At 41.9% G+C, this 25,964-nt stretch overlaps 1 protein-coding gene across 1 annotated transcript in view; it reads left to right on the top strand.

Annotated features, from left to right (window-relative positions):
• The first annotated feature begins 241 nt into the window (after positions 1–241).
• Positions 242–25,964, top strand: part of rnf213b (ring finger protein 213b) — a 36,605-nt gene continuing 10,882 nt past the window's right edge. Inside the window, exons 1-45 of the mRNA XM_016661168.1 lie at positions 242–303; positions 1,192–1,337; positions 1,423–2,258; positions 2,334–2,498; positions 3,524–3,693; positions 3,789–4,072; positions 4,154–4,401; positions 4,545–4,751; positions 4,828–5,035; positions 5,116–5,171; positions 5,249–5,414; positions 5,493–5,636; positions 6,392–6,490; positions 6,575–6,703; positions 7,717–7,882; positions 7,981–8,148; positions 8,226–8,375; positions 8,463–9,094; positions 9,552–9,711; positions 9,814–10,031; positions 11,006–11,149; positions 11,227–11,379; positions 11,811–13,077; positions 13,177–13,361; positions 13,449–13,601; positions 13,957–17,718; positions 17,814–17,950; positions 18,246–18,344; positions 18,420–18,532; positions 18,613–18,726; positions 19,639–19,697; positions 19,780–19,936; positions 20,043–20,178; positions 21,112–21,300; positions 21,395–21,528; positions 21,596–21,771; positions 22,636–22,842; positions 22,939–23,126; positions 23,213–23,333; positions 23,543–23,643; positions 23,765–23,944; positions 24,523–24,668; positions 24,754–24,853; positions 25,494–25,605; positions 25,730–25,928. Of these exons, the coding sequence (XP_016516654.1) occupies positions 1,236–1,337; positions 1,423–2,258; positions 2,334–2,498; positions 3,524–3,693; positions 3,789–4,072; positions 4,154–4,401; positions 4,545–4,751; positions 4,828–5,035; positions 5,116–5,171; positions 5,249–5,414; positions 5,493–5,636; positions 6,392–6,490; positions 6,575–6,703; positions 7,717–7,882; positions 7,981–8,148; positions 8,226–8,375; positions 8,463–9,094; positions 9,552–9,711; positions 9,814–10,031; positions 11,006–11,149; positions 11,227–11,379; positions 11,811–13,077; positions 13,177–13,361; positions 13,449–13,601; positions 13,957–17,718; positions 17,814–17,950; positions 18,246–18,344; positions 18,420–18,532; positions 18,613–18,726; positions 19,639–19,697; positions 19,780–19,936; positions 20,043–20,178; positions 21,112–21,300; positions 21,395–21,528; positions 21,596–21,771; positions 22,636–22,842; positions 22,939–23,126; positions 23,213–23,333; positions 23,543–23,643; positions 23,765–23,944; positions 24,523–24,668; positions 24,754–24,853; positions 25,494–25,605; positions 25,730–25,928 (12,640 nt within the window). The 5' untranslated portion in view covers positions 242–303; positions 1,192–1,235. The remainder of the gene's footprint in view (positions 304–1,191; positions 1,338–1,422; positions 2,259–2,333; positions 2,499–3,523; positions 3,694–3,788; positions 4,073–4,153; positions 4,402–4,544; positions 4,752–4,827; positions 5,036–5,115; positions 5,172–5,248; positions 5,415–5,492; positions 5,637–6,391; positions 6,491–6,574; positions 6,704–7,716; positions 7,883–7,980; positions 8,149–8,225; positions 8,376–8,462; positions 9,095–9,551; positions 9,712–9,813; positions 10,032–11,005; positions 11,150–11,226; positions 11,380–11,810; positions 13,078–13,176; positions 13,362–13,448; positions 13,602–13,956; positions 17,719–17,813; positions 17,951–18,245; positions 18,345–18,419; positions 18,533–18,612; positions 18,727–19,638; positions 19,698–19,779; positions 19,937–20,042; positions 20,179–21,111; positions 21,301–21,394; positions 21,529–21,595; positions 21,772–22,635; positions 22,843–22,938; positions 23,127–23,212; positions 23,334–23,542; positions 23,644–23,764; positions 23,945–24,522; positions 24,669–24,753; positions 24,854–25,493; positions 25,606–25,729; positions 25,929–25,964) is intronic.

Here is a 25,964-nt window from a genome sequence, read left to right on the forward strand (position 1 = left end):
GGACGTTCAAGTGTTCTAGGGACTGTCAGAAAATTATCTATCAAATAGGACCAGAAGAACACGTAAAGCTATGCATTATCGCCCAATTTTTCTATATACTAGTATTATTTGTTGTAAACAAGTGTTGTTATATTAAGCTAGTTTATCTGAAGTAAACTTATTAAGTGACGGGTAGAGAAAACGACCCGTTTGTGGGACACACGACACATTTGCGGACCGTCCCTCCCTTGACTTTAGCGTCTGTAATAAACGATCACAGAGCATTTCTGTTGATACTCGACCTGCAGGCTGACAGACGCACAGGTAAGCAAAATATGACTTTAAATCTGATATAGTTTTTATTTTGTCTCAGATTTGGCTGTATTACTAATAAAACGATAGACGGCATAGATGATAAGCATCCTAAGTCAGTTTGTGTTTAAAAGTACCATTGTCACGAAAAGTCAACACTAGCATAAATTAGCTAGCTTAAACAACAAACTTTAAAATCTGGAGTTTTTGTAGTTTTCCTATAAGCGGTTCAATACTCGTAATATCGCTGTAAATGCATGAGTAGGAATAATTTATTGTCATCTATTATTTCTTTTATTCAAATGAAGCAGGTTATCATTAATTGTAGGTGGAAAATAAGTCTTAAACATTTTCCATTTAAAGCTGTGACGGAGTTTGTCAAATACTTTGAATTACGACTTAAATCTCTAACCTAAAAACCAAATTATCTTATTACAGTTTATTCAGAATCACAGTTCACCATACATGTACACATTTGTTATTAACTTTTCTGACCTTTAGTAAAGTAATAAATCTACTTTTAATACTGCGGTGAACTGAAGTCAACATCAGAAACAGTAATTAGGTTTAAATTATTATGAATTTCATTTATTTCCCTGTAGGATTATAATTGCACTTGCAAGTCATGCCACCACAAATTGGCCATCATCAAAAAGCTTCCATCATAAATCAGGCTTGATAGGTTTAAAAGCCTCCTCAATTCAAACATTGTCCAACTCGTCTGAGCAGATTTTCTCCAGAAGGTATTTCTCTGGTCAATGTGGGTAGCTGCTTGTTGAAGTCATATTTAAAAGAGTCTGGAAAAGGATGGTTCCAATGTATTAATAAAGGAACAAAAATAATGTAATTTTCATACCCATAATGAATAAATAGAAACATTTTACCTTTGCTATGCTGTAGATATCAGAGTAAGGGAGGCTGTCCGTGGAAAGTCGTCCCCACAGATGGCGGACGGGGCAGCAAACCTCCACAGCACCGCTGAATCAGAGGAGAAATCCAGGAAAAATGATAATGTTGCAACCAAAAGACCCCGAAGGAGAACTGAGGTAGAACTGCAGATGCAATATGTTTTTATTCTGTTAGTTTTCTGCATATGAGAACTATTTAAAACCATGTAAATGTATATTTCAGCAACACGAATCTGTAAATCCCACCAAGAATATTCAGGAAAAGAAAAGAAGACAAAGAAGACATCAGAGGAGAAAAAAGACAGCCTCAAATTTAAAATGTGAAATTGCAGAAAAAGATGAGAATGAGGTTGTTGAGAACACAAGTAGCCAAACCGAGGAAGGCTTGACTGTGAAAGAACAGTCTCTCCAGGCTGGGGAAAGCCTGCCAAAAGAAGAAAATGTTGAAAAACCCCAGGGGAGAAAAAAGAGCATCTCAGATGTGAAAAGCGAAAGCACAGAAAAAGATGAGAATAAGGGAGGTGAGACCACAAGTACCCAAACTGAGGAAGGCTTGTTTGTCAAAGAACAGTCTCTCCAGGCTGGACAAAACTTACAAGAAGAAGAAAATGCTGAAAAATCCCAGAAAGATGTTCAGATGGTTGAAGCTCAGACACAAACAAAGAAGCATAAAGGCAGAGATAGATTCACACAGACTGCAGTTGTGTTTCAGAAGAGCCAGGAAACGCAGACAGACTTCCTCGATCCAAAGCAAGATGGCACACAGCGTAAAGAAATTCAACCGGTCACCGCTGGTCCGGCAGAGGCTGGAACCGAGCTGCAGCAAAGCAGCGCTACTCCGGGGCCAAAAGACGAACCAGTGAAAGGCAGCACAACAGAATCAATGGCTAAAAATGAGAACGATCAACCTGGAGGATCTTCTGCTGAAGCAGCAACATCTCAGTCTGTTAAAGACGGCCAACCAAAGTCATACGCCACAGCCGTCTCTGGGGCAGGAGGAGAGAAACAGTCCAGTTTGACAGCCTCAAAAAAAGCTGCTGACCAACCTCTAAGCACAAGGTGAGGCTGAATTCAGCAGCTTTGTTCGTTTTTGATGCTGAGCCTAAAAAATTAAAAATATTTTTTTCTTCACAGGGATAGGAGCCCAGTCAGGCCTCCTCCTGGAGCTCCCATGTTCACACTGCACATCTACGCTGTTCTGGACAAGAAGTTCAGATTCAACCAAGAATATGACACACTCCTAATGATGTTTGAAGAAACAACATTAGAACCTCTGCCCTTTAAAATAACATATTTTGTGTGAGTATTATTCTCAGTGATGCTCAGACCCACTTACTTCATACCTCTGACTTTGATCCATTATTAATGAACAGTAACATTTACAACAGTTGCTGATTTTTTTTATTTTTAAAATGCTAATCTGCACCTTATAATCTTTTTAGCTTTGTAAGTTTGTTTGGCAAAATGCTAAAGTTTGCCAAAACAAAACAAAGTTTACTAAAAAAGTTTACATAAACCTCTTAGCTTGAGGGTACATTCACATCAGCTTTGTTTAATCCATCTTAATCAAACTCTAGTGTGTTTGACTCTAAATGGTACGGTTTGTTTGGGGGGGGGTGTGAATGCAAAATCAAACTCGAATGCAGACCAAAAAAACAAACTCTGGTCCGCCTAAAAACCTAGGCCTCAGTTCACTTGAAGTGAACTCGAGTTTGAATGCATATGTGAACGCAAGAGGACCAGAGACCAAAAGCAGGAAACAGACTATAGTGTAGGCCATTTTGGGTCAATAGAAGCAAAACAACTCTCCTAAGGAGCACATAACTGCCTTTCAATCAAAATCACTTCAAGAATTTTACAAAAAACGTGCAATTTACACAAAATCAGCATGGTACAGTTTGGATAATGTTTGTTAACTTGTGGTGAACCATATGAAAACATGACTCTACTACCATCTACTACCATCCTATCTGACCAGCCTTTCTGCTTTTCACTTCTCTGTTCTGTAAACCACGTGCCAATCACCTTGCATATTTAAAAGCCACCAGGTAAAAAAATCGTTGTGCTTTAGGAAACCAAGTCTTTCTTTTGTTCCTTGAAAAATATTCATCTTGTAGATTTAAAAAAATCAAAAAACATTTTTTGAATGGACTGTTTTTAAATCTTTAGTTTCTTTGCTGGTTTGGTCAAATCAAAGATAAATAATTTGAGGATAAATTATTATTTTTATTCCAAACCAAGTACTTGCAAAAATGTAATAATACTGCTTGATGCCAGTGTTTTGGATTACAACTTGAACTGAAACCTAAATGTCTTATGTTCAGTGGCTTGAAGCAGGGAGGCTACCTGGTAGAAGCACAGCTCTCTGTTGAAGAAAGTAAATTCACCAGAGGCTATCAGCTGACATACTGGTACGGTGTTAAGCAGCGAAGCAAGGAAGTTATTGGAGCAGCCTATCGATCTTTTCAAATTCCAGTGGACACAAGAATAAAAGGTAAACACAAAACCTGATGTAACCAAAATAAATCCTTCATGTTGGTTTTAGTGGATTCATATAAACTAATGACAGATCTATGTGTGTTTACCTAGAGCTGCACCTTTATGAAGGCTTCATCTGCCGCAATGATGGACAGAATTTTTTTAAAACTGGACTACAGTATGTTGGTTTGAAGAAATCAAGAGGCGATGAAATTTCCAACTTGTGGCAAACTTCAGCATCAACTCTTCTGAACCGCATCTTCCAGAAATGGACTCCATCAGACAAAGAAAGCACTAAGACATTGTCTGATCAGTTGATGCATTTTACATGGAGTTTCAGTTCAGCTCATGGTCGAATTTCATACCTGGACTGTTCCAGACCGCCTTTAGTTAAGGTCAGCTCTGCAGAAAAAAGCCTAAAATATTATAGCTTGTCCTTCTAACATGCCATCAGTAACAAACGTTTGTATCTGCAGGCATCAGAGCTGATTTCAGAGACTTTGGTGCAAATTTTAAAAGGAGAGCCAAAGGAGAAATTGCCAGAAAAATGCAGGAGCTCCAGTCCTCTGGTTCTGGGTGTGTCTGTGTTCATGATCACAAGATACTGTAACATCAACCTCGGAGTGAAAGGCTGGGCCGAGTTGTGTCTTCTGGTGACCTCAGAGGCCGCGATGGACACGAAGAACCTGGAGGAGCTGAGCGCTTCACTAGGAGATCCTCAGTAGTAAGTTTTGTTTTTGTACTATTTCAACTTTTGGAAGGCAGTAATATTTTTCTTTTTGCACTTTTGGAGAGTTTGTAAATATTACTATTTTACTTTATTAATTAGTGAACTAATTTTGTTTATCCGATTATTTCGTCTCTCAGCACGGTGATAGGTCTGATGAACCTGTGTGCCCAGGGGGCTGTGGCGGAGCTCGTCCTTCTCCCTCCTCTGCTCTTCAGGCTCAGACAGCCGGGAGCTGATGCCACTAAAGTGGGTCCAAATGTTGAAGAGGACGACTGGTCAGGACTTAAAGACGTCGGCTTTATCAGATTCAGAGAAAATGTCCAGTTCCACTCTGACAAAAGGAGGTGAGTCCTTTTGTCAGACCCACGTTGACTGTATTTCTTTTCTTGATCTGTTTTGACATGTCTTGCTCTGTTGCAGGACGATGCTCTCATTGATCCAGAAAAACTTGCCAGCAGCTGCAGCAGAGATGCCTCTGCTCTTGACGAGCTGGTTGGCTCTGATCCCGTTTGATGATCTTCCTGAATTTTCCCACCTGACCGGAGTCAGAGCAGAACACCTGATCCAGAGTCTGTTGTACCGGCTGCGAAAGAAAATGGATCTCAAACAATGTGAAGCAAATGTGAGGGTTAGAAAATATTAAATTTGAGCCTTGATGGTGAAATTGTATAGTTCTAATACTTGCTTGATAATCTTCTCTGCATGCAGCTGGCTGATAAATCTTTGAGGCACATCCTGATGGAGGCAGATAAACAGAAGGACAGGTACATAAATATTCATCAGACCCTCAGGTTTTATAACCCTGGACTGTGTGTAAATTTATTTTTGTTTTTGTTATTAGACTGGCTAAATCTGGGAGCCTGCAGTCAGCGCTTGAGAGCAGCATCAGTGTGTTGAAGTACACATGTGATATCGCCCGGATTATTTCATGGTACCAAACGGTGGTTCTGTCCCTCCAGCTGGTATTGAAACTGGCTGAGATACTCGAGATGAAGCTGAGAGGAGAGGTATCCATCTTTTACTTGTATTTCCTCCTAAGTGCCAATCTTCTAACTGTGATTAATTCCCTTTGTGTTTGGGTTTAGTCTGAGGAAGGTGAAGAGGCGTCCAGGCAGAAAGTTGTGGAGAAGCTGTTTGCTGTGCAGCAGCGGATCAGTGAGTGGAGAGATGAACTGCTGCAGAAACCACTTGTATCTGGAAAAACACTCATCTATCCAAAAGAAATTGAGGTATGTAGCTGGTAAAAACTACAATACTAATATATTATTTTGTTATAATTAAATATTTAGAAATTAGAATATTAAAAGACTGAAAATTGGCACTGATCAGATATAGTCGACTGCTTTGTGAAGCACCTGCTCCTTCTTTTTAAAATGAGCAAACAAAATACTTTTTTTCTTATGCTCATGCTTTCTGGATAATTTAAAAATGGAACTTCAGGCTATTCTCAAAAGCACACCTGAAAATCAATAAATGTAGAAAACTCAGACGTTTATAACAGCTAAAAGTAATGACAGGATATTGATCGCATTGACAACTTTAAAGGTCTGATTTTAGCTCATTTTATTTCTGTTGTACACTTGAAAATATAATCTTTACTAAATCAAAACATTTTCAGTACTTTTCCATTATCCAATATCCATTCCACATAAATAAATGTAATTATTTTTCTTCTTTTTTAATGGAAAACCACAGCCAGAAACTGGGTCTGGAAGTTACCAAGCAGCTAGTCCAATATACAGGACAACACTTTATTAGTAAGATAATTATAACCTCACCAGTTAAACATTAAACAACTGTAAAAAGTAAATAAAATAAAACGTTTAGCTGCGTTTATTTCTATGACAAAATAAAATTAATGGGTAAAAATACTACATCATACTTAACTGCTTTCAGGCAGTTTAATGTTTAGAGTAAACTCATTGTCACGTTGCTGAGCCTGTTTTTGTTCATCTGAACCATCGTTTCTGTGCTAATTGAGCAGCTGTGGGACGCGCTGCTGAAGGTCGAATGGCTTTCTGAAGACGTTTCCTCCAGCTGGGCGACACGGCTTCAGAAAGATCTGAAGAAGAGGATAAATGAGGTAAGCATGTCCAAAGGGGGAAAAAATGCTCTTTACTATCTAAAATGAGAACAATTTGCTCACCTGAGACGTCTCTCTGTGCAGGTCAGTGATGAGGATAAAGTGCTGATCTGGTGCCTGGATTCACCAGCGGCTGCTTTGGGCAGAAGCCACCATGTTGTCCAGAACTGTTTCCACGAGATGTTTCACTCGGCCGTCAAGACCATCTGTCAGGTGTGGAACTGGATGGAGATCAATCGTGATTTATTCAGTTTGTGGAGCGGCAAATCTCTGTTTTTCTTTGGAAAATAACAGAAATATTGAATGAAGTAGAGCAGAATGTTGTCTTTTAAAAGTTATATAATACAGGCAAATAATTACCAGTAAAATTAGAATATAAGGGGCACTCACACATCCCAACAGTTCTTGCTTGCTGCCTAATTCCCACTAAATTAGAGAACAGCCAGTTTTTCTGTTCTGTAACTTTATTTGGGTGAAAACTGTATTTAAAACTGTTTGTTCTTGTTTTATTATCCATAATCTTCCACCTGAAGCCAGAAAGTGAAACAGACCATAGGCCCGGTGTGTTGGGGCCTTTAGACATTTACATCTACCCTGCACACAGTGATTGTTTGTTTATGTAACACTATTTAAAACCGTAGTGCGTAACGTTTATTTAAAAAATCAGTTTTTTACATATTTGTTAAAACTGCCACTGTTTCGTAAAAGTATGATATAAGACAGATAATTTGTGAAAAGATCAACCTGAGCTGCTACAGTGATGTGCAGAAACACACCACTCCTTCTCAGAAACAACCAATCAGAGGCAGGAGGAGGGTCTTAGCTCTGTCAATTAACCTCGTGTACATGCTGCTAAGTGTGCTAATGGTGGAGAAACAACTTCCAGAAAAACTGTTAATCCACCGTCATCATTGGCTACGCTAACTAGCCTTAGCGTTCATTGCAGGCTCTTTTATGGTGAACCAGCTGTAGTGTAGCAAAGAGCAAAAGGGAGAGTGTGAGTGTTGTGTACACAAACATGATTGACAGCGCTAAGAAGCTCCTGCTGGCTCTGATTGGTTGCTTTTGATCAAGCGGTGTATTTCTGCATACTGGGAGCAGAGGGAGGAAGAGAAGCTCACAACAAAGTGACAGTTTTAACAAATATGCAAAAAAAAACATGTTTATTCTAAAATTTAGACACTGCACCTTTAACAGTGCTCAAGTCATATTCATTCTGATCACAGAGAGGAAAGGAAGGAGACTTGATGAGAAGTCTGACCTCGAAGGTGAAAGATCTTCCTCCTAAAGTCACTTCTGCTGTTGTGGTCGAGTCTGCAGCCCGGTTCAGAGACAACATGGCGGTCCAGCTGCTGGAACCTCAGTCAGCTGTGAACTTCCTGCTCTCTAACTGTGGGACATTTACTTTGCATTTTCTTCTCTTTGTGTTAAACTTTTATGCTCTGTGTCGATCATGTTTTTTACAGTAGCCTTGTCGTTTTGTTTCTAAGGCACTTGGACATCAGTCCAGGTGGACGACACAGCAGGACAGGTTGTCCACAGCTGTGTGGAAGCTGTCCGTCTTCTGGTGGCGTCCTTGCTTGAAGGAAGCGTGTCCCTGGGACACTTACAGACGTGTCTGAAATACCGAGAGCAGTTCAAGCAACTTTACCAGCAATGTAAGCGTTTGTCAGTAAATGGTAAGTTAAAGTTTCACCCACACAGAATATTAATTCAGGAAAAATCTTGTCCGCAGACAAGAAGAACACCAAGTCTGAGACGGCTCCTGCGGACGCTGACGTTGTTTTGACTCAGAGAGAGAAGGACCTGAATGCTTTCATGCAGCGCAAACAGGAGATAGATACACTGATAAAGATGTTGGCGAAGGTTACGGAAAGCATCACGGGTCAGTATATCAGACTCACCATTCGTATGTTATTGTTGTCATCTTTAATTAAACTTTTGACATTGTGTTTTTTTTGTAATTCATCAGTTCCTGAGGTGTTGACTCTCGAAGCGCAGCACAGCGCAGATCTCCATGCTGTGAGTCTGAACAAACTGGTGCTTGTTCAGGCCGTTGATGCAGAAAAAAGGCTGCAGAAGACTGGTCCTCCTCCAGTCCTGTGGTACAAAATCAGTATGAATGTCTTGAAAATGTCCTCAGAGATGCACAGACTGCATCACAGCAACCTGATTCTCTCCTCGTGGGTCAAACAAGCAGCATCCGTTGCAGCATCGAAATTCCCCGCCTCGCCTCCTGTTCAGCTGACTCTAAGTCAGATCTCGGAGAGCATCTGGACGCCCCTGCTGGAGGAGTTCTCACACCTTGGAGTCAGCATCGCTGAGGCAAACATCAGGTTCAGGAAGCTCGACCAGATGCTAGAGGACTCCGGTGATGAGGGGGATGGAAAGCTGCTGGAGAAGGAGCTAGATCTCATGTCAGAGGTCATTTGCACGCCAGGAGGAGTGACGGCTGAGAAGGACTGGGTTCAGACGAGGCTGCGTCAAATCCAGGAGTACAGACAGCTGCACGATGCAGCGGCTGCAGCCAGCGCGGTCCTGAGAATCGCTGAGAGGATGGGGCTTTCTGGAAACTTCAGCGAAATTAGGTCCCTCAGGCAACTGGTAACAATCTAAATGCTCCACATGAAATTTAACTGTGAATTTGCTTTGTTGATTTTTTATTTTTTTTTGGTCTGGTTCGTACACATTCTTGTATAAGAATGTGTACGAACCTTGTAAAATAGATTTGTTATCTTTTACATTTGGGATCATGTTTTGAAATCCTGAGTATTAGTGAAAGTTTTTTATGGTTATTTAAGGCTAAGCTGTTTTTGTCGTCATTTATCCTAGAAAAATATATTGACTCCACTGTGACGTTTTTAATGATTAATGATTTTAATGTTTAATGAAAATGTACACGCAAGGCCTTATTTGGTGTGTATGGTTTGCTTTTAGTGTTTTACAACTATCTGTTACAATAAAAAGTGAAGTCAGCCATGGTAATTTTGTATAGTTTTTTTATTCAACAGATGGAGGTTTGCAGTTAAGTGACTCGTTTTCATCGTTGTCTCCTCTTCAGGATGAAGACAGCTTTAAGCAGCGGGTCCTGGGGTCTCTCACTGATGACATGTTTCATGCCAGGCAGCAGCTCTCCGCCGTCTCCAGGGAACACACTGCGTGTTTGGAAGAGTTTCTGAAAAGCCAACCTCTGATCAGCTGGGTCAGAGAGAACCTCAGAAGTAGGTCGACCCCATAACAAACACAATTTCGTACATTTTTCAGACTAACCCTGCAAGAAGCAACTATAAGTGGTGCTTCTCTCCGTTGTGTCCATTTTCCAGCGATGAGCGATGTCAAAGTTTATGTCGAGCTAGCTTCGATATCTGCTGGAGAAAACGATACGGAGATTGACCAGGTGGCCTGCTTTCATGATGCGGTGATGGGATACGGCCCCCTGCTCTACTCCCTCTCCCGTGAGACCGGCTTCCAGGAGTTCATGATGTGTGCTCAGCAGGTGTGGGACGCCCAGAGCAGAGACGAGAAGCTCCCTGACAAGCTGGTACTGAGATACTTTTTCTGACCAAGACACTTCTTGATCCAAACCCTGTTAGATTTTCACTTCACAGACATGAACTTTCTTTAGCAATTTGTAAAGTCTGCTGTTTTTCTAAAGGGGTCCATTGTGCAAAATTCTCATTGTTTCACAAACAACTAAAAGAAACAAACAAAAAACACCCGATTGTTTTCTGGTAATAAGTTCATGTTGTTTGGTGTCTGGGAAATGAGCCGTTTTAAAAACTTTCAAATTGTTAAGTCACATATGACGGACACTGCGCTGTTACCTAGCAACCCCTCCAAAGCCCTGCCCATCACCTAGCAACCAAAGCTGAGGTCCAGGGTTATTTTGAACTGATTTGTACAATGGCTGCTGGAAAAGACAAGTGTTTTGTTGTCGACTTACCATCCAGAAACCACTTGCTGATTTTCAAAGATGTACAGTTGTTTTATTGCACATCTGTTTGCAGCCATTTTCAAATGCGAGTGTTAGCATTGAGTTGGGGAATGTGGCAGCTTATTTGGATTTAAAGTAACAAAAGGCCCTAAAACAGCTCATTCTGAAAGGAGCCCAAACTGAGCAGACTGAATTCTCATTATCCGAGAAGGATTTTGTACAAAAATGTAATGAACATGTTTTGTGTAGGCTTATCCTAACCCTGTTAAAGGAATCATACTTACTTAAAATTATCTTTCTGAAAGCATTTGATTGGAAAAATGAGCTAAAGAAAACAACTAGCATAGCATCTCAACCTAGCAGCCAACTTTGCAGAGATTAAAAAACTAAACAAAACAAAAAATGCTTGAAATCCTTTCATGTAATCTTCTTTAAGCATTCCCTTAAAAGTCTTGCTCCTCGGATTTAAGATGGATGTAAATCGGGTTGGTTTGAAACTTTTTCACAGCACTGGACACGGGCTGGTTAAGTTCAGGTTCGGGGTTAGCGGTGACGTTGACGGCTCTGAATTTGTCTTTCAGAGAGAGTCGACTCGACTGCTGAGCTGGCTGAAGGCTCTGAAGGAGACGCACGGCTCTGTGGAGCAGTCTTCGCTCTCGCTCGCTTCCTCCATCAACACGCATGGAGTTTATCACGTTGGGTGGTCGAGAGACAAAACAGAGAAGGTAAAGGGCCAGTCCTCGTTAAAACACTTTCGAGCTGGATTTGAGACGTTTTCTGAACCGATTTTATCCATTTTCAGAGATGTCTTCAAAATATGGTTCTGGTGACAGTAAAAGCAGGAAATGAGGTGAAAAGCTACAAGCTTGAAGATCTGCTGGAGCTTCAGAACAAGCTAATGCTGATGTCGTCTAAAGGGGAACATGGCAGAGAACAGGTCAACAGATTCACAGAGGTAAGAGACTTTTAGCGTTACAATTAGATCTTCATTAGTGAATAAAAACCCACAAAACACAAACTCTGATCCGTTTTCTGCTTGTTTTAAATTAATTATTCGATTTTGATTTAATTAGTTCAGACCAACATAACATGTTCAGCTCAGTCATATCATGACTAATCAGCTGCAAACGTGCATCACATTGATTCATCACTTGGTTACTCTAAATATTTTCCCCCAAAAAGCAAATTTGAATTTTTTTGTTCCACAAATTGAAACGTAAAGAAAACATGTTTGCTTATAGTATCAAATGTGTGTATGTTATGACACCTCCAAGATTAAGATAAGAAAAATTAAGCTCTAATTATTTCCATATTACTTTTACTTACTTTTTGAAAATGTAAATTGTCTCTCCAACGTTTCTACACACATGATGTTGTGTTTTTCAGGTTTTCCAGGGAGTTCAGAGAGTTGGATCGATCCTTCTGCAAATGCAAACATCTGGCAACATGCTCTTCAGGGACTGGTCTGCTGAGGTCCACTGCTGCCCACAGCAGCAGCCGTGCATCAGCATCACCTTCCTGTCCCTCAGCGGCGAGCAGACGCTGTACAGCGGCGAGGTGACAGAGCAGCTGCGGAAACTGGCTCAGTCGATGGATTCGTGCCACAAAGAGTGGTGCGCCTTCATCAGCGAGATGCGTTCCAGGTTCAGCTTGTTGAACCACTTCACCTCGGAGCAGCTGGTGTACCTGTGCCACTGGATACACAAGGTGTGTCAACGTCAGACGTCGGTTCCTCAGCAGCTGTGGCACCTGCTTTTTCCCATAAAGCCTCAGTGCACGGTGAATGACGTCAGGGTTGCTTACTATAACGCAGTGAGCATGAGCTCACAGGATGATGAGGACTCTGACGATGAGGAGGAGATTTGTGAAGCTGTCATGGACGTCACAGCAGCCGCATCCAAGCATGCAGAAGAAGACCTGGGAGAGGATCATGATTTAATGCAGTTTTCAACAGATGAAGAAGAAGATGATGATGTAAATGAGGGCAGGCTTGATAACCTCTGGAGGCGGTTCAAGGGAAACATGTCCCAGTATCTTGAAGAGTCCCTGGACATCCTGACCCTTGCTCAGCTCCTGGAGTGCTTGTCTGAGACAAATCCGCTCCACATGATCAGGAATCTCCCACCGGGACTCCAGGTGGGGAAGCCGAACCTTGTCCTCTGTCCGAGCGCTGAGGTTTTCACCACCACTCTGTCTATTTACATGGAGAGTCCAGAGCAACCTCTGCCGTCTTCTGACGAGGTCCTGGTCTGCAGGGAGCAAACCACCAGAGAAGAGGTGGAGATCTTTCTGCGCAGAGCTCTCTGCCAAGTCGCTAGAGAAAAATGTGAGAAGATCTATTCTCTGGTTAATCCTGGTGTGTTGGGATATGAAGCCAGCGAAGCCTTGGTGGAGCTCTACGAAAGTCTAGAGAGAAGTGCCGGCCCGCATTATCGTTTGGTGATAGTCAGTCCTGTTGTGCACCAGCACAGATGTGTCCCGTCTTACTTCAGCAACTACAAAGTTCAGACTGGCGTGAATCTAAGAGAGGAGAGTGCTAGAAAGTACCTTCGTCATCACTTCACCCTAAGCACCTTGTCCCAAGACCCAGTCGCTCTGGTTTCTCCAGATCAGCTCTCTGTCTGGATGGTGTCATCTTCACGCCCTGCAGTTGGTGAGCAATGTTTTCTTTCTGCTTCCAACAGTGAGACAGCTTCAGTTAACAGGGTTAATAAAAAATAAAATATTGACATCAGTATTTTCCACATGACAGGAAAGTCCCTTTATGTGAAGCGTTTGTTTGAGAAGTTCCAGCAGAAATCTCCAAGAGCGACACATGTGAGGATCCGTCTGATCGAGGCGAGCGTGGACGTTGACTCGTTGGTTATCACTCTGACAGAGAGACTGTCCCAGCTCAGAGAGCAGGACCCTGTTCTCCTTCATATCGACTCAGCTGGCGTGAGTAGCCATGTTTTACACAGTCGGACAGCTCGTTTCGTTGTTGGCTGAAAGCCCACAGGAATCTGACTTTTTTCCCCCGTTCAGGTTCGCTCAGGTTTGGAGGAGCTTCTGTTCCGTCTGTTGGTTCTGGGTTGTTTGAGCGACAGCCATGGCGTGTTGTGGAGAAAGAATAAGGCTCATCTGATCACAGTGGAAGTTTTGAAAGCAATCACATACCATCAAAACCAGGCAAAAGAGGTAGGAATTGTTTTTGGTATCTTGGAATAGATGCAATTTGAAGCATGTTCCTGCAGAACATTTCTGTCATAGACTATAAAATTAAATGCTGATACTTAATTACTAGGAATGCACCTTGGATTAGATTGGACACATTGTCGCCAATATTCAATCTAGAATCCGATCTAGAATTATTTTCCCATTTTGGAACCAATACAGATATTAATATCAGATCAGCACATCTCTAATAATTACAGAATCAAACTTGCAGTTTCATTTGCAAAATATATCTTTCAGATCTATTCATTGTTTTTCTTCTTTTAACATAGACTATTGGATGTTACATATTAATTATGTCACCAATTTAATTCTTTAGATGAAGGTCGGACTTCTGGAAATTCTGCCCACCATTCATTGCAAAGCTCCAAAAGAAGTTATGCAGCTGTTGGGCAGCCCGAGGCAAAACAGATTTGATCCGCTTGTAGACGAACAGGAATTTTCCAGCGAGGGAATTCAAAGGCCCTATCAATACTTAAGACTCTACTCCCAGAATCAGCGTCTGGATCGATTTAACTATCAGAAAGGATCCAGAGTTGGGGATCCCAGAGACTGCCTTCGTCTCTTGCTGCGTCACTGTGGCATGGAAAATCCATCTTGGGGTGAACTGAAGAACTTCTCCTGGTTCCTCAATGTGCAGCTGAAAGACTGTGAAGTCTCTGTTTTCTGTGATCCAGACTTCCTTGCTGACCATCTGCCAGGCTTTAAGGACTTCATTGTGAAGTTCATGATCCACATGGCAAGAGATTTCGCCTCGCCGTCTCTAAATACATCTGATGAAAGCCCCTCTCTTCACATCGAAAGCAATCAAGAAGACGACCTTCTTACTCGTCTGTCGATTCGAAAGCGATGGGAGAATGAATCACATCCGTACATTTTCTTCAACTCTGACCATTCCTCAATGTCTTTCCTTGGCTTTAATGTGCAGATCTGTCAAAGGCGAAAGACACTCAGGGCAGTTGATCCTCACAGCAATGAGGTTCTCATAGAGAACGTGATGTCACTGGAACTTTTCAATGGCTTGCAACGACAAAGGATTTCGCTTACCGAGGACTTTGACGAGCTGCCCCGGTCAGACAAAATCAAAAGGATTTCTTGTGTTGTTGGTGCAACCAGAGGAATCATGGACAGAAACTTTGATCCAGACCCAACCTACGAGCTCACGGCAGACAATGTGATGAAGATGTTGGCCATACACATGAGGTTCCGATGTGGCATCCCAGTTGTGATCATGGGTGAGACTGGCTGTGGAAAAACCAGACTGGTCCGTTTCCTCTGTACTTTGCAAAGAGAGGAAAGACCAATAGAGAACATGGTTCTTGTTAAAGTACATGGTGGAACCACAGCAGAAATGATTTATAGAAAGGTGCGGGAGGCTGAGGTTCTTGCCCACAAAAATCAGCAGCAGCACAACCTTGATACCATTTTGTTCTTTGATGAAGCCAACACCACAGAGGCCATTTTTGCCATCAAGGAAATCCTGTGTGATCAAACAATGGAGGGAGAATCTCTGAGGCCAGAAAGTGGCCTAAAAATAATAGCTGCCTGCAATCCGTACAGGAAACACTCACCTGAAATGGTGGAACGTTTGGAACGTGCAGGACTGGGGTACCGAGTGAAGGCAAACGAAACCGAAGACCGACTCGGCAAAGTCCCTTTGAGGCAGCTGGTGTACAGAGTTCACCCTCTGCCTCCAAGTATGGTGTCTTTGGTGTGGGACTTTGGCCAGTTGAGTGATTCAACTGAGCTTTCCTACATCAAACAGATTGTCCAGAAGAAAGTTTCCGATCACCGTTTGCCAGCATCGTGCAACAGCATCATTTCAGATGTACTGGCTGCCTCCCAGAAATATATGAGAAGTCGGAAAAATGAATGTAGCTTTGTAAGTCTGAGAGATGTAGAGAGGTCCATGAAAGTGTTAGTTTGGTTTTACCAACACAGTCGAGACATTTTCACCAACATAGCTAATCTCAGTGATGATCAAAGAGCCCTGAAGTGCTTGATCTTAGCTGTTGGAGTATGCTACTACCCATCTCTTGTAGCCAAAGAGGACTACCTGAAAGAAATTTGCCAATACTTTCCAAGACCTGTGAACTGTGTTCCAGCGTTGCAAGAGGAGATTTCATCCTGTCAAGACCTCTTCCTCCAGAATGTTCAGACAAGGGAGACCATTGCCAAAAACATTGCACTCAAAGAGAATGTGTTTCTCATGGTGGTCTGCATAGAACTGAGGATCCCACTGTTTCTGGTCGGCAAACCAGGCAGCTCCAAGTCTCTTGCTAAAACTGTTGTCGCTGATGCTATGCAGGGCCAGAACTCCCACTGTAAGCTGTTTAAGAAACTGAAACAAGTCCACATGGTCTCTTTCCAATGCAGCCCCCACTCAAGTCCAGAAGGCATCATAGGAACATTCAGGAACTGTGCTCGTTTCCAAAAGGACAAAAATATGGAGGAGTATGTGTCAGTGGTGGTGTTAGATGAGATAGGACTAGCAGAAGATTCTCCACAGATGCCACTAAAGACACTTCATCCACTGCTGGAGGATGGATGCATTGACAATGACAAACCAGATCCACACATGAAAGTTGGGTTTGTTGGCATCTCCAACTGGGCTCTTGACCCAGCAAAGATGAACCGAGGAATATTCGTGTCCAGGTGGGACCCAAGTGAGGATGAACTTGTGGAGACTGCCAGTGGCATTTGTTCATCTTCAAAGCAGATTCTTCTGAAAATAAAACATCTCTTCCCATCATTGGCCAAGGCCTTCTTAAATATCTGCAATGAGACCTCAAAGAATCAGTTCTTTGGCCTGAGGGATTACTATAGCCTGGTAAAAATGCTGTTTGCTGCAGTCAAGGCCACACAACAAGAGCCAAATGGTGAGCAACTTGTAGAGGTCATCCTACGTAACTTCAGTGGACAGCCGGATGGCTTTGACCCAGTCCTATTTTTCCAAGACGTCCTGCAAGATCTGACTGAAATTCCCAGACCAAGAACCTTGCAGATGATATTAAGGAATCTTGATCATGGGACCAAAGAGGAGAGCCGCTATCTCTTGTTGCTGACCACAAACAATGCAGCTCTGCATATCCTTCAGCAACAGGTCTTTGCAAAAGGAGACTACCCACCACCCGAAATCATCTTTGGCTCAGGATTCCCAAAAGACCAGGAATACGCCCAAATATGCCGGAATGTCAACCGAGTAAAAACCTGCATGGAGACCGGAAGAACTGTCGTCCTCCTTAACATGCAGAATCTCTACGAAAGCCTTTACGATGCCTTGAACCAGTACTACGTTTACCTCAGTAAGCAACAGTACGTTGATCTGGGTCTCGGCTCCCACAGAGTCAAATGCCGTGTTCATACAAACTTCCGGTTGGTTGTGGTGGAAGACCAGAAGAAGGTGTACGAGTATTTCCCAGTTCCCCTCATCAACAGGCTGGAAAAACACAGAGTGGATCGGAGCACCGATCTGGAGGCATGGCAGCACCACGTTCTCAACAAACTGAGAGAGTGGGTAAAGGCATTCTCTGGAGAGGCCAATGATGATTTCAAGCCCTCTGACATTTTCATTGGCTTCCACGGTGATGCATGTGCCAGTGCTTTGTTGCAAGCACTAGAAAAGAGACAACAAACTGTTTCTGACAGGGGAGAAGAACAGGAGGAAGAGGACAAACCAAAAACAATTGAGCCAGATGACCAGGACCAAGTGGCTGAGACGGAGCCCAACGAGTTTGTTGATGCAATGGACATTGAGCAAGAAACTGAAAAAATGGATAAGAATGATGAATCCAGTGAAGTTAGGGATGATAGAGAAATGTTGGAAAATGAAGAGCTGATGGAGACAGAAAAGGTCAAGTCTGCCAGAGAAAATGAGGAAGAGGTCTTCAGCTTGGCGAAAAGTTTGTTGTTAAACTGTGCCACCCCCGATGCTGTTGTGAGGCTCAAATACTCAGATTTATCTAATCAGGACAAAGAGAAACTTCAGAGACTGTACTTCCAGCAGCAACATCACCACTCGCTCCGAGATTTTCTGGGGGCTTGTTTGAACACAAACCAGGACTCCAGCAAGTTCCTGGAGGTAAGGCTGAAATCTCATCTCCAACTTCACTCTTCCCTTTAGACTTCACAAAAACTCTTGACTCCTCTTCACTCTATGTTCTTTTTTTTTTATAGATCACAACATTTTCCAGCTTGTTGACAAAATTAGATGTAAGGGGTGTAGCCCCTGCGCTAGGACTTCATACAGACAGGATCCTCTTGCTGTCGCTCCACCAGTTTGACACTGAAGTCTCTTTCTGCAATAAAATACGGTAAAACAGAATGCTGCCTCCTTTACCTCATTGAGTCATGCATCTTTGCATGAAGATAACATAACCAAAAATAAAAAGATTGTCTGACACCTGCCTGTTATGTTTTATAAACCCAGGCTACACTATTTAGAAATGTATGTCTTGAGTGTTAGATGTATTGTTGATGTCTCATTCTGAAAAGCTTAATAGATCTTACATATTCTCAATATAACCGGGTGAATTCAGGAGTTAACCTCAGTTTGTTTCTTTTTATGCAAAGTAGCATAAATAGTTTTTCTGTGTTTGTGTGTGTCAGGACGTTCCTCCAATACGCTGGCAGCTCGCTCCACCTTCTGATCATCCAGATGGACCTGGAGGAATCCCAGTGCAGCGACGAGCTCATCGCTTCAGCAAAGTACAGGCCTCCTCTTTACTAAGCAGAGTGGACGTTTGACTTGCCAGGTGTGTTGATGAGTATTAATGCCAACAGGTACTGCACCATGAATTACATGGCTTCAATGGATGTTCAGATGTGTTGGGTGATCTTCATTGTGAAGGTCTCAAGGATTCCAAGCCAGTCTCGGTACATTGGTTTCCAAGGAGGTGAGGACCAGAAGGACGGAGGTTGTGAATACAGTGTTGTTAACAACACACTGAAAGCTTATTTTGTGATTCCTTCCAAGGATTCTGGCATTCAGTTCACATCGATGACCTGAGGGATTCAGAGGACATGAGTCTGAATCTGTCGGATTTCTGTGGAACGCTCATCAGTACTTTGCTCAAACCTGCACTGCAAGGTACGAAACACCAGCCGGGCTTTAGTTGTCATTTTGTTTTACAAATGAAATTTAAATCCAGGCCAAGAATATTGTGTATTATAATAGTACTGTGAAGAACAGATAAATATTTTAAAGTCTTATTTTAAAAGATTCATTGTTTTCAAAGACTGAAACCACTAAACAAACACTTATTAATATCCTGGTATAAGTTCTCAAACAAAATCTTGAATTTAGTTTTAGTAATCTTCAGTTTATTTTAAGCACAAAGTTTAAATGTGATCCAATTAAGATTATATTTCACTGGGATTTGAGGCTGTGGAGTTTTTGCTGCTTACTTACAAAATGTTTTTTAGCTGTTGTCACCTTTAAATACTTTACCCTTGTCCTGAATATTTACATTCAGCCTTTCCATATTTTACATTTAATACCACTGAGACTCTAAAGCATTTTTGTTGCTACAGAAAATTTAACTTAGGGACAACTATTTTACCTAGAAAATTCACAGCTTTTAGAAATATAAAAACTTATATTTTAAAGTACTGAAACTCCTTCAGCATTTTCACTTTCCTTTACCCCGATGCTCCTAAATAAAATCCAGTGACCAATTTCAGCCAGAACTCAATAGAAATGCATAAAATAACAAATCAGTCAGGGACAATGGTGGAGAGGTAGATTAATTTCTAATCAATATTGTATTGTGCGGTGAAGTATAGTATTGCCCTGTTAAAATCCATTTTTCAATCTTTGACGAGGTTTTAATATTGATGCTGATAGATTTTCTCTGTCTAGTCTGAACATGAAACTGATTTTTCAGATTTTTAGTTTTGAAAGGTTTTGTAATCCTTACATCATTACTCATCCACTTTAGCACATTACTTCATTTAGACTGAAATACAATGTAGATGAAAGTTGTTGTTTTATTTTGAACAGAAAATCAGAACGTCAGTGAAGGAATGCGTTTAATAAACGATTCAGAAGACGACAGAAAAGTAAGATTTTAACTAAGTAGATTAAAATAAAAATATAGTTTGTATTTTTTTGTGATTACTTTATACCTGCTTCTCTGTGCAGGTGGAGAGAGCACACCTTCACAGCCCGTCTCTAGTCCGTTCTTGTATCCAAAAAGCTGTGGGTTTACTGAGAGACCCGGACAATCTGACATCGAGGGGCCTGCAGCGAATGCACATCCTGCTGACGCACCTGTCAACCGATCAAAACCCCACATCAGGTGAACTTCTGATGGATTTATTGCTCACACTGACTGGCCAACAAAACAGAACGAACTGAGGTTTTGTTGCTTGTCGGTTCTGATCCAACTCTGGTGTTTCCTGAAGCTCGCTTCCAGAGGGTTCTGCTGAGTCGGCTGGCTGAGACTCTGGCCCAGAGAGAAGAAGTGATGGCGGCGCCTAAAGAATGGGTCAGCAAAGAGGCAAAGAAACGCCAGGCTCTGCAGGAAGGAGGAACTCTGAGGTAATGTCTGAAGCCTCTCAAAACAAAAAAATGTAATCACACAATGAGCTCAATTAGACATAATAGTAATTTTACTTACAAATACAGCTGCAAATTACAAGTTTTAATATTTGTTCTTAAATTCTGATTTTGAAAGATTCTGTGTGTTAATATTCCTTTGCTCAAAACTGTGAGCTAAAAATGAAACCAGCAGATAGATACTAATGCCTAATAAGAAAAACATTTGTAAATTGTTACAGGGAAGTATTTTACATAAAATAAAAAAGGGCGACCCTGAATATTCTCTTAATGAAACTGTCACACAAAAACAGAGTATCTTCAGTCAGAGGCTTCTTCAAATTTGCTGTAATACAGGCAGCTACAGGATGTCCTTCCTGCCCGCGTCCATCACCGTCTACAATAACTCTTTAAAGAATCTTGAGTAATTGGAGTTACAACAACATTTAATTTCCCTTTGGGATTAATGAAGTGTTATTGAATTGAAGTGAAGTGAAACTATTATTTCCACTCCTGAAGCCCAATCTGAAGATTAGGAGATGATACACTGCAGTTATGTTCAGCTAAAACCAGCATCTCTACTTGACTGATAATGTTTTCTGTTCAGTCGCAACACGAGGACACATCATTTTACTCAGTAAGGCATTGATTAGGTGATCACTTTTACCCGTATTTTCTGCAAATAAGTGCCTGAGTTGGTAATGTTTTTGTTAGGGAATTGGTGGAAATGTCAGTAGGTTGTCATATAAAGCAAGAATTTGCATCTTACGCAAAACATAAACTGTAGCTAGTAAAATTAGACTAGAAATTTCAAATTCTCCTAAGGTTTTCATCTTTTATTTATGCTAATGTAGCATTGTTGGTAAAACTTTGAGGTTTTAAGTGTAATGTTAAGTATTTACTTTTATGACCTGCATGTTTTCTGTGTGTGTGAAGACACACCCTGTGGCGATGCCTCCAGTCCACCGTGACACCGGTGCTGGCCAGCATCTTGGAGGTGATCGATCGGTACTCCAATCTGGACCTGCTCTCTGCTGACAGACTCAGTCCGGGTCTTGTGAAGCTCTGGATGGACATCCTGGCAGACTCGCAGGTTTTACACCTGCCACCTCCATCAAATCCAAGGTACCGACTGGATGATTTGCCTTTTACAGGCTTTATTTAACCGGAGGAATTCATTGTTAAAATAAAAAAACATTTCTTTGATTGCATTTCCCAGCGACTCAGACCAGGAGGTTCTGGTGCAGCACTACTTCCTGTTGGACAGTGAGCAGCAGTCGTGCTCGGCTCCGTTCAGCTGGATCATTAAAATGAACCTGGACAGCCTGTGGGAGGAGTCCGAGTTCATGCCAGGTTTGAGGCCAGCTCTTAATCAGATATTTAGAAATATTTTGTGATCTGATGTGTATCTGCTCTACAGTGTCTACAGAAGGAAGCACGGAGAGGATTCTCCAGTTTGTGAGCAGTTTCTCCAGCAGCGGACCGGGCCGTCACCTCCAGCAGCTTTCTGAGGAGGAGCGATGGGAATATGGTCGTCTGTTCCTGCAGGACTTCCTGCTGCTCTCTTTGAAGATAAAATCCAAGGACGAGCTCAAGGTTCAGAGATTTTCACTTGTTGAGATGTTGTATCTTGATTTAAACGAAAATAAAAATCAGTACCTGTGTTTCCATTACGAATATATGTAAAACTTTGTTGATATTCTGCTAATACTGAAAAAGCATGATTTCGCAATTACGGTGTTTCCATTAAATCACACCTTACTAAGTTTGTTAATGCAATTAGCCGTTACAAACATGCTGTGCTGCCGCTGTCCTCCTACTACTTCCTGTCGTCTTCTTTGTCTTTTCTGCCAGTAGTAAAGAAAATTTCCCATCACGTGACTCATGTGATGGGAAAAAGTGTTTTGTAAAATCCGCTAATTTTAATACAGCCAAAAAAACCAAGTCATCACAGTGCAAAGACTTTTATAAAACCATGTTTTTTTTAAATTGGAATGTTTTCATAAAGTGCTTTTATTTTCCTAATTCCAATTTGTGCAATTGTAAGGTCAGTGGAAACGCAGCTGAGTTAAACATGTTTTAAACAGTTTTGTCACATAATAGAACTAACTTTCTATTTTCCATCCACGCAGCAGCTTTGATCAGTAGTTCTTCAGTGTTTTTTTTTTTTTTTTTCAAGCTTGAGACCAAGTTTTAGATGATCTGCTGTCAAAGCAAGCTGAGTTGAAGAGAAATGGTGCTAGGGCTTGATGAGACAACCTACAACTATATCTGAGCGTCAAGTCATTTAGAAATAGGAAAGAAAATCCAACTAGTTTCTAAAAAATGTTTAAGTTTTAAGTTTAGTAGCCTTCATAGATCACTGTGAAGTGACTTAACAACACAAAGTCTTTGTCTGAAGAGGATATTTGCTTTGACTAGGACGTATATACCTATACTGATCGTACATGTCATGCGCAGGTGTTTATCAGAGCCATGCAGGGCTGTTTGACGGAGCTTCAGACGTCCATGGGAGCTGCTCCTGATCTCTCTCCTGCTTGGATCATGGCAGCTGCAAAGTATTTTACAGCCAGATTGGACATGCTCAGCCACATGTTCCTCCTGCAGCCACAGCTGGCCGCAGACGTTCTTCAGCGTGGATCGATGAACAGCGAGCAGAAAGAAATGGTGACGCTGATCTTCTTTATCTCTGACTTAAAGAACAATGTCGAGGCATTTCTTTTCCAATCTGAGGGTTACTGTAACGTGTTTTTCATTCTGCAGGTGGAGGACGTTTTGGCCCTCGGGATCTGCGTCGAACAGATCAAACTTTTGACTGTGACGTCCCTCGATGAATGCAGGTCGTTTGTGGGCAGAGTGGAGCTACTTCAGCCGTGTCTGGACAGAGCCTTCAGCCAGAAATACGGCGCTCTGTGTAGTGCTGCCTGTTTTCAGCATCTGGCCTCCATCAGGTGCCTAAAAAAGTTGAATTCTCATCAGAGGAAATGTGTTTGTGTTTGTTAGATGTTATTTAATCCGAAATCTTCTTTCATTTCAGGTCATTGTGGCATGGGATGATTGTTGTTGCATCTTTTATCCAGCAGATCACTTTCAAAGTGAAACAAGATGACTCGAAGCTTAAAGAACTGTCTCTGAAACACTGCAACCTTCACCTGAACGTACGTCAGAGAGTTGTTTAGCATCTCTGATGTTTTTTAAACTGGTTTAAATCCTAAACTGAGTTAGGAGTTAGAGTCTAAACTAATGAGTTTTCTTTCATATTAGTTATCGTATGCGTTCGCTGCCTGATGGAGACTTTTCAAAGGTTCAGTAGCTAAAATAAAGTCAGATGTTTTTGTTATAAAGTCTGTTTTTTTTTGTCCAACAGCTGATGCAGGAGTCTCCTGATGTTAGAAGTGTAAACACGCTGGAGCAGCTGATCCGGATTCTCAATTCCTTCCATGACGAGTGCATCAGCAGGGACCTCAGGTCAGATCTTGTCCTTTGTTTGTTTTGTCATCATCTCTAATTTAGGAGATTTTACCTTATTATTGGATATAAGACTATACATTATGGACAGTAAAGGTGTGAATGACCCTTTATGTTGAAGGTTTGGAATCTCCTGCCCAGTTTGCCTGTTGGAGTTCACTGAACCGTCCGTCCTGCCCTGCCAACACGTCATCTGCTTGCCGTGCCTTCAGAAATGCGTTCAGCAGAACCGACGTTTCTGCCCGAAATGCAGGACCGAGTTGCCAAACAATTTCACGCCAACTGTTTCCCGCGGCGTCAAGTGAGTTGAAAAGAGTAATACAAAATCCCTCTAATGTCCTGTTCTGCCAGAATTTTACTGATGAAAATAAATTACAAAATAATTGTGCTGATCCAACCTGAACCAATACTATCTACCTTATAACCTTTGTCAGAGTTTCCTTGCATCTTTTGAAGTCTTAAATTTATGTGTCTGTAATTAAGGCCTTGAATGTCTTACGTTTATATAAAAAAAAAAAAAGTGAATTGGCATTAAAACCTTAATCACGTGTCTTAAATATTTTCGTGGTAGGACAGTTTAATCTTTTTTTTTTTCATGGGACTTTTCTGTCAGGAAAAAGTTTGAGTCACAATCAGACGTTTCATTGCATTCTGTGATTCATTCATTAGCAGCTACCTCTAGCTAGCTGCTAATATTCCCTTACTAGCAAGCTTTTTGCATCTGTCATGGGTAAGTGTACATTTATCACCAGTTTTTGCCGCTGGCTCACTTCTGTTGGTTTGGCTTGGTGCTTCTTTGTTAAGAAAAGCCACAAATCGACCCCAGAAATTCCCAACCATCCCCTATATTTATCTTTTTTCTGTCTTAATGTAACTCAGGGTGGCACTCGAGCAGCAGGCAGCCATCAGACGCCGGTGCAACTCCTTCTTCCTGGAGGTCGTGTCCAGGTTCTGTTTGTCAGAGGGGCAGAAGCCCGAAGAGGGCGTGGTGGAGCTGCTGTTCTCGTTGCTCGTCTCTGCTAACGGTCAGTGACTGAACGAGTCGGTGTCAGTGAACACGCACCAGGTCATTAGCAAATACTGAGGTGTCTCTCTCCGCTGTCGTTGCAGGAGACGTTTACCGCACCAGAGAGCTCACTCCTTTCCTGGAGTGTGTGGATAACAGTCCAATGGTCCGATCGGTGCTGCCGAAGCTTCTGCTGCAGTACAGGTGAGGGAGAAGGTGTAAACAACTTCTCATACTGTAGTAAAATGCACAGCTATTAAAGCTGCAGTATGTAACTTTCATAAAACATTTATTTTTTAAGTATTTATTAAAACTGTCACCATGTTCTGACAACACTGCAATAATCTGTAAAAAAAAAAAATCAAACTCCTCCTCTTCCTCCCTGTGCTGCTATTGCAGTCTGCAGAAAAACATCCAGGCAGAGCGAGGAGGAGTGTCTTATCGCTGTCAATCGATCAGTTTGTGTATGCGCTGCTCAGTGTGCTAGTGGTGGAGAAACAACTTACCGTTTCAGGAAAACCGTTTATCTGCCATCGTTGATGGTCGTTCTAACTAGCTTGAGCAGCTGTGGCAGGCTCTGTTGATGGGGAGAAACTGTAGTTTGTTCTGTAGTAGCAGAGAACAAAGTGGAGAGTGTAGTCAACGTGTACAGAAGCTTGATTGGCAGCGCTAAGACCCTCCTTCTGGTTCTGCTCATTTTTTTTGTCTAACAAAGCGGTGCATTTCAGCACTAGGAGGAGAAATCTAAATTTTTTTCCCCAAATTATCTGTCTCAAACCAAACTGTCACTACAAACATATAACAACATATTTTTATAGAAGTTTAACCAAAGTACATGTCTTAGTTTTGACCAGGTGAAGATTCACATCCAGAACTACCTGAGGAATCTGGAGAACAACCTTTTGGACCAGGAGGACCGAACAGAACTCTACCTGCTGTTTGCCAACTGCTTCCAGGTTCACCGGCTTTCAGACTTTGTTATTGTGTTGCTGATATTTGTTCACAAACAAACTGAAACTTTGGACCGATGACAGTTTGATTGCTGTTACAACTGTGAACTGCTTCTTTCCGTCCTCTCAGGATTCCCTGCTGTGCTCAGCAGCCAGAGAAGTAGATCCTGCTGCAGAGCATCAAGCAGACGTCAGATTTCTGAGCAGGATTGCGAGGAAACAAACTCCGGACAGACAAGAGGACCCAGCAGAGTTTCTCCTTAACATCGCCAGACTGAAAATCTGCCTGAACACGGCTGCCAAGCTGCTCGAGAAAACTCCAGCTCAAGGTGATCTGGTTTTTAAAAGCAGCTCTGTAGTTGCAC

Source organism: Poecilia formosa, unplaced genomic scaffold (genome assembly GCF_000485575.1).
Source record: "Poecilia formosa unplaced genomic scaffold, Poecilia_formosa-5.1.2 Scaffold7, whole genome shotgun sequence".
Taxonomy (NCBI): Eukaryota; Metazoa; Chordata; class Actinopteri; order Cyprinodontiformes; family Poeciliidae; genus Poecilia; species Poecilia formosa.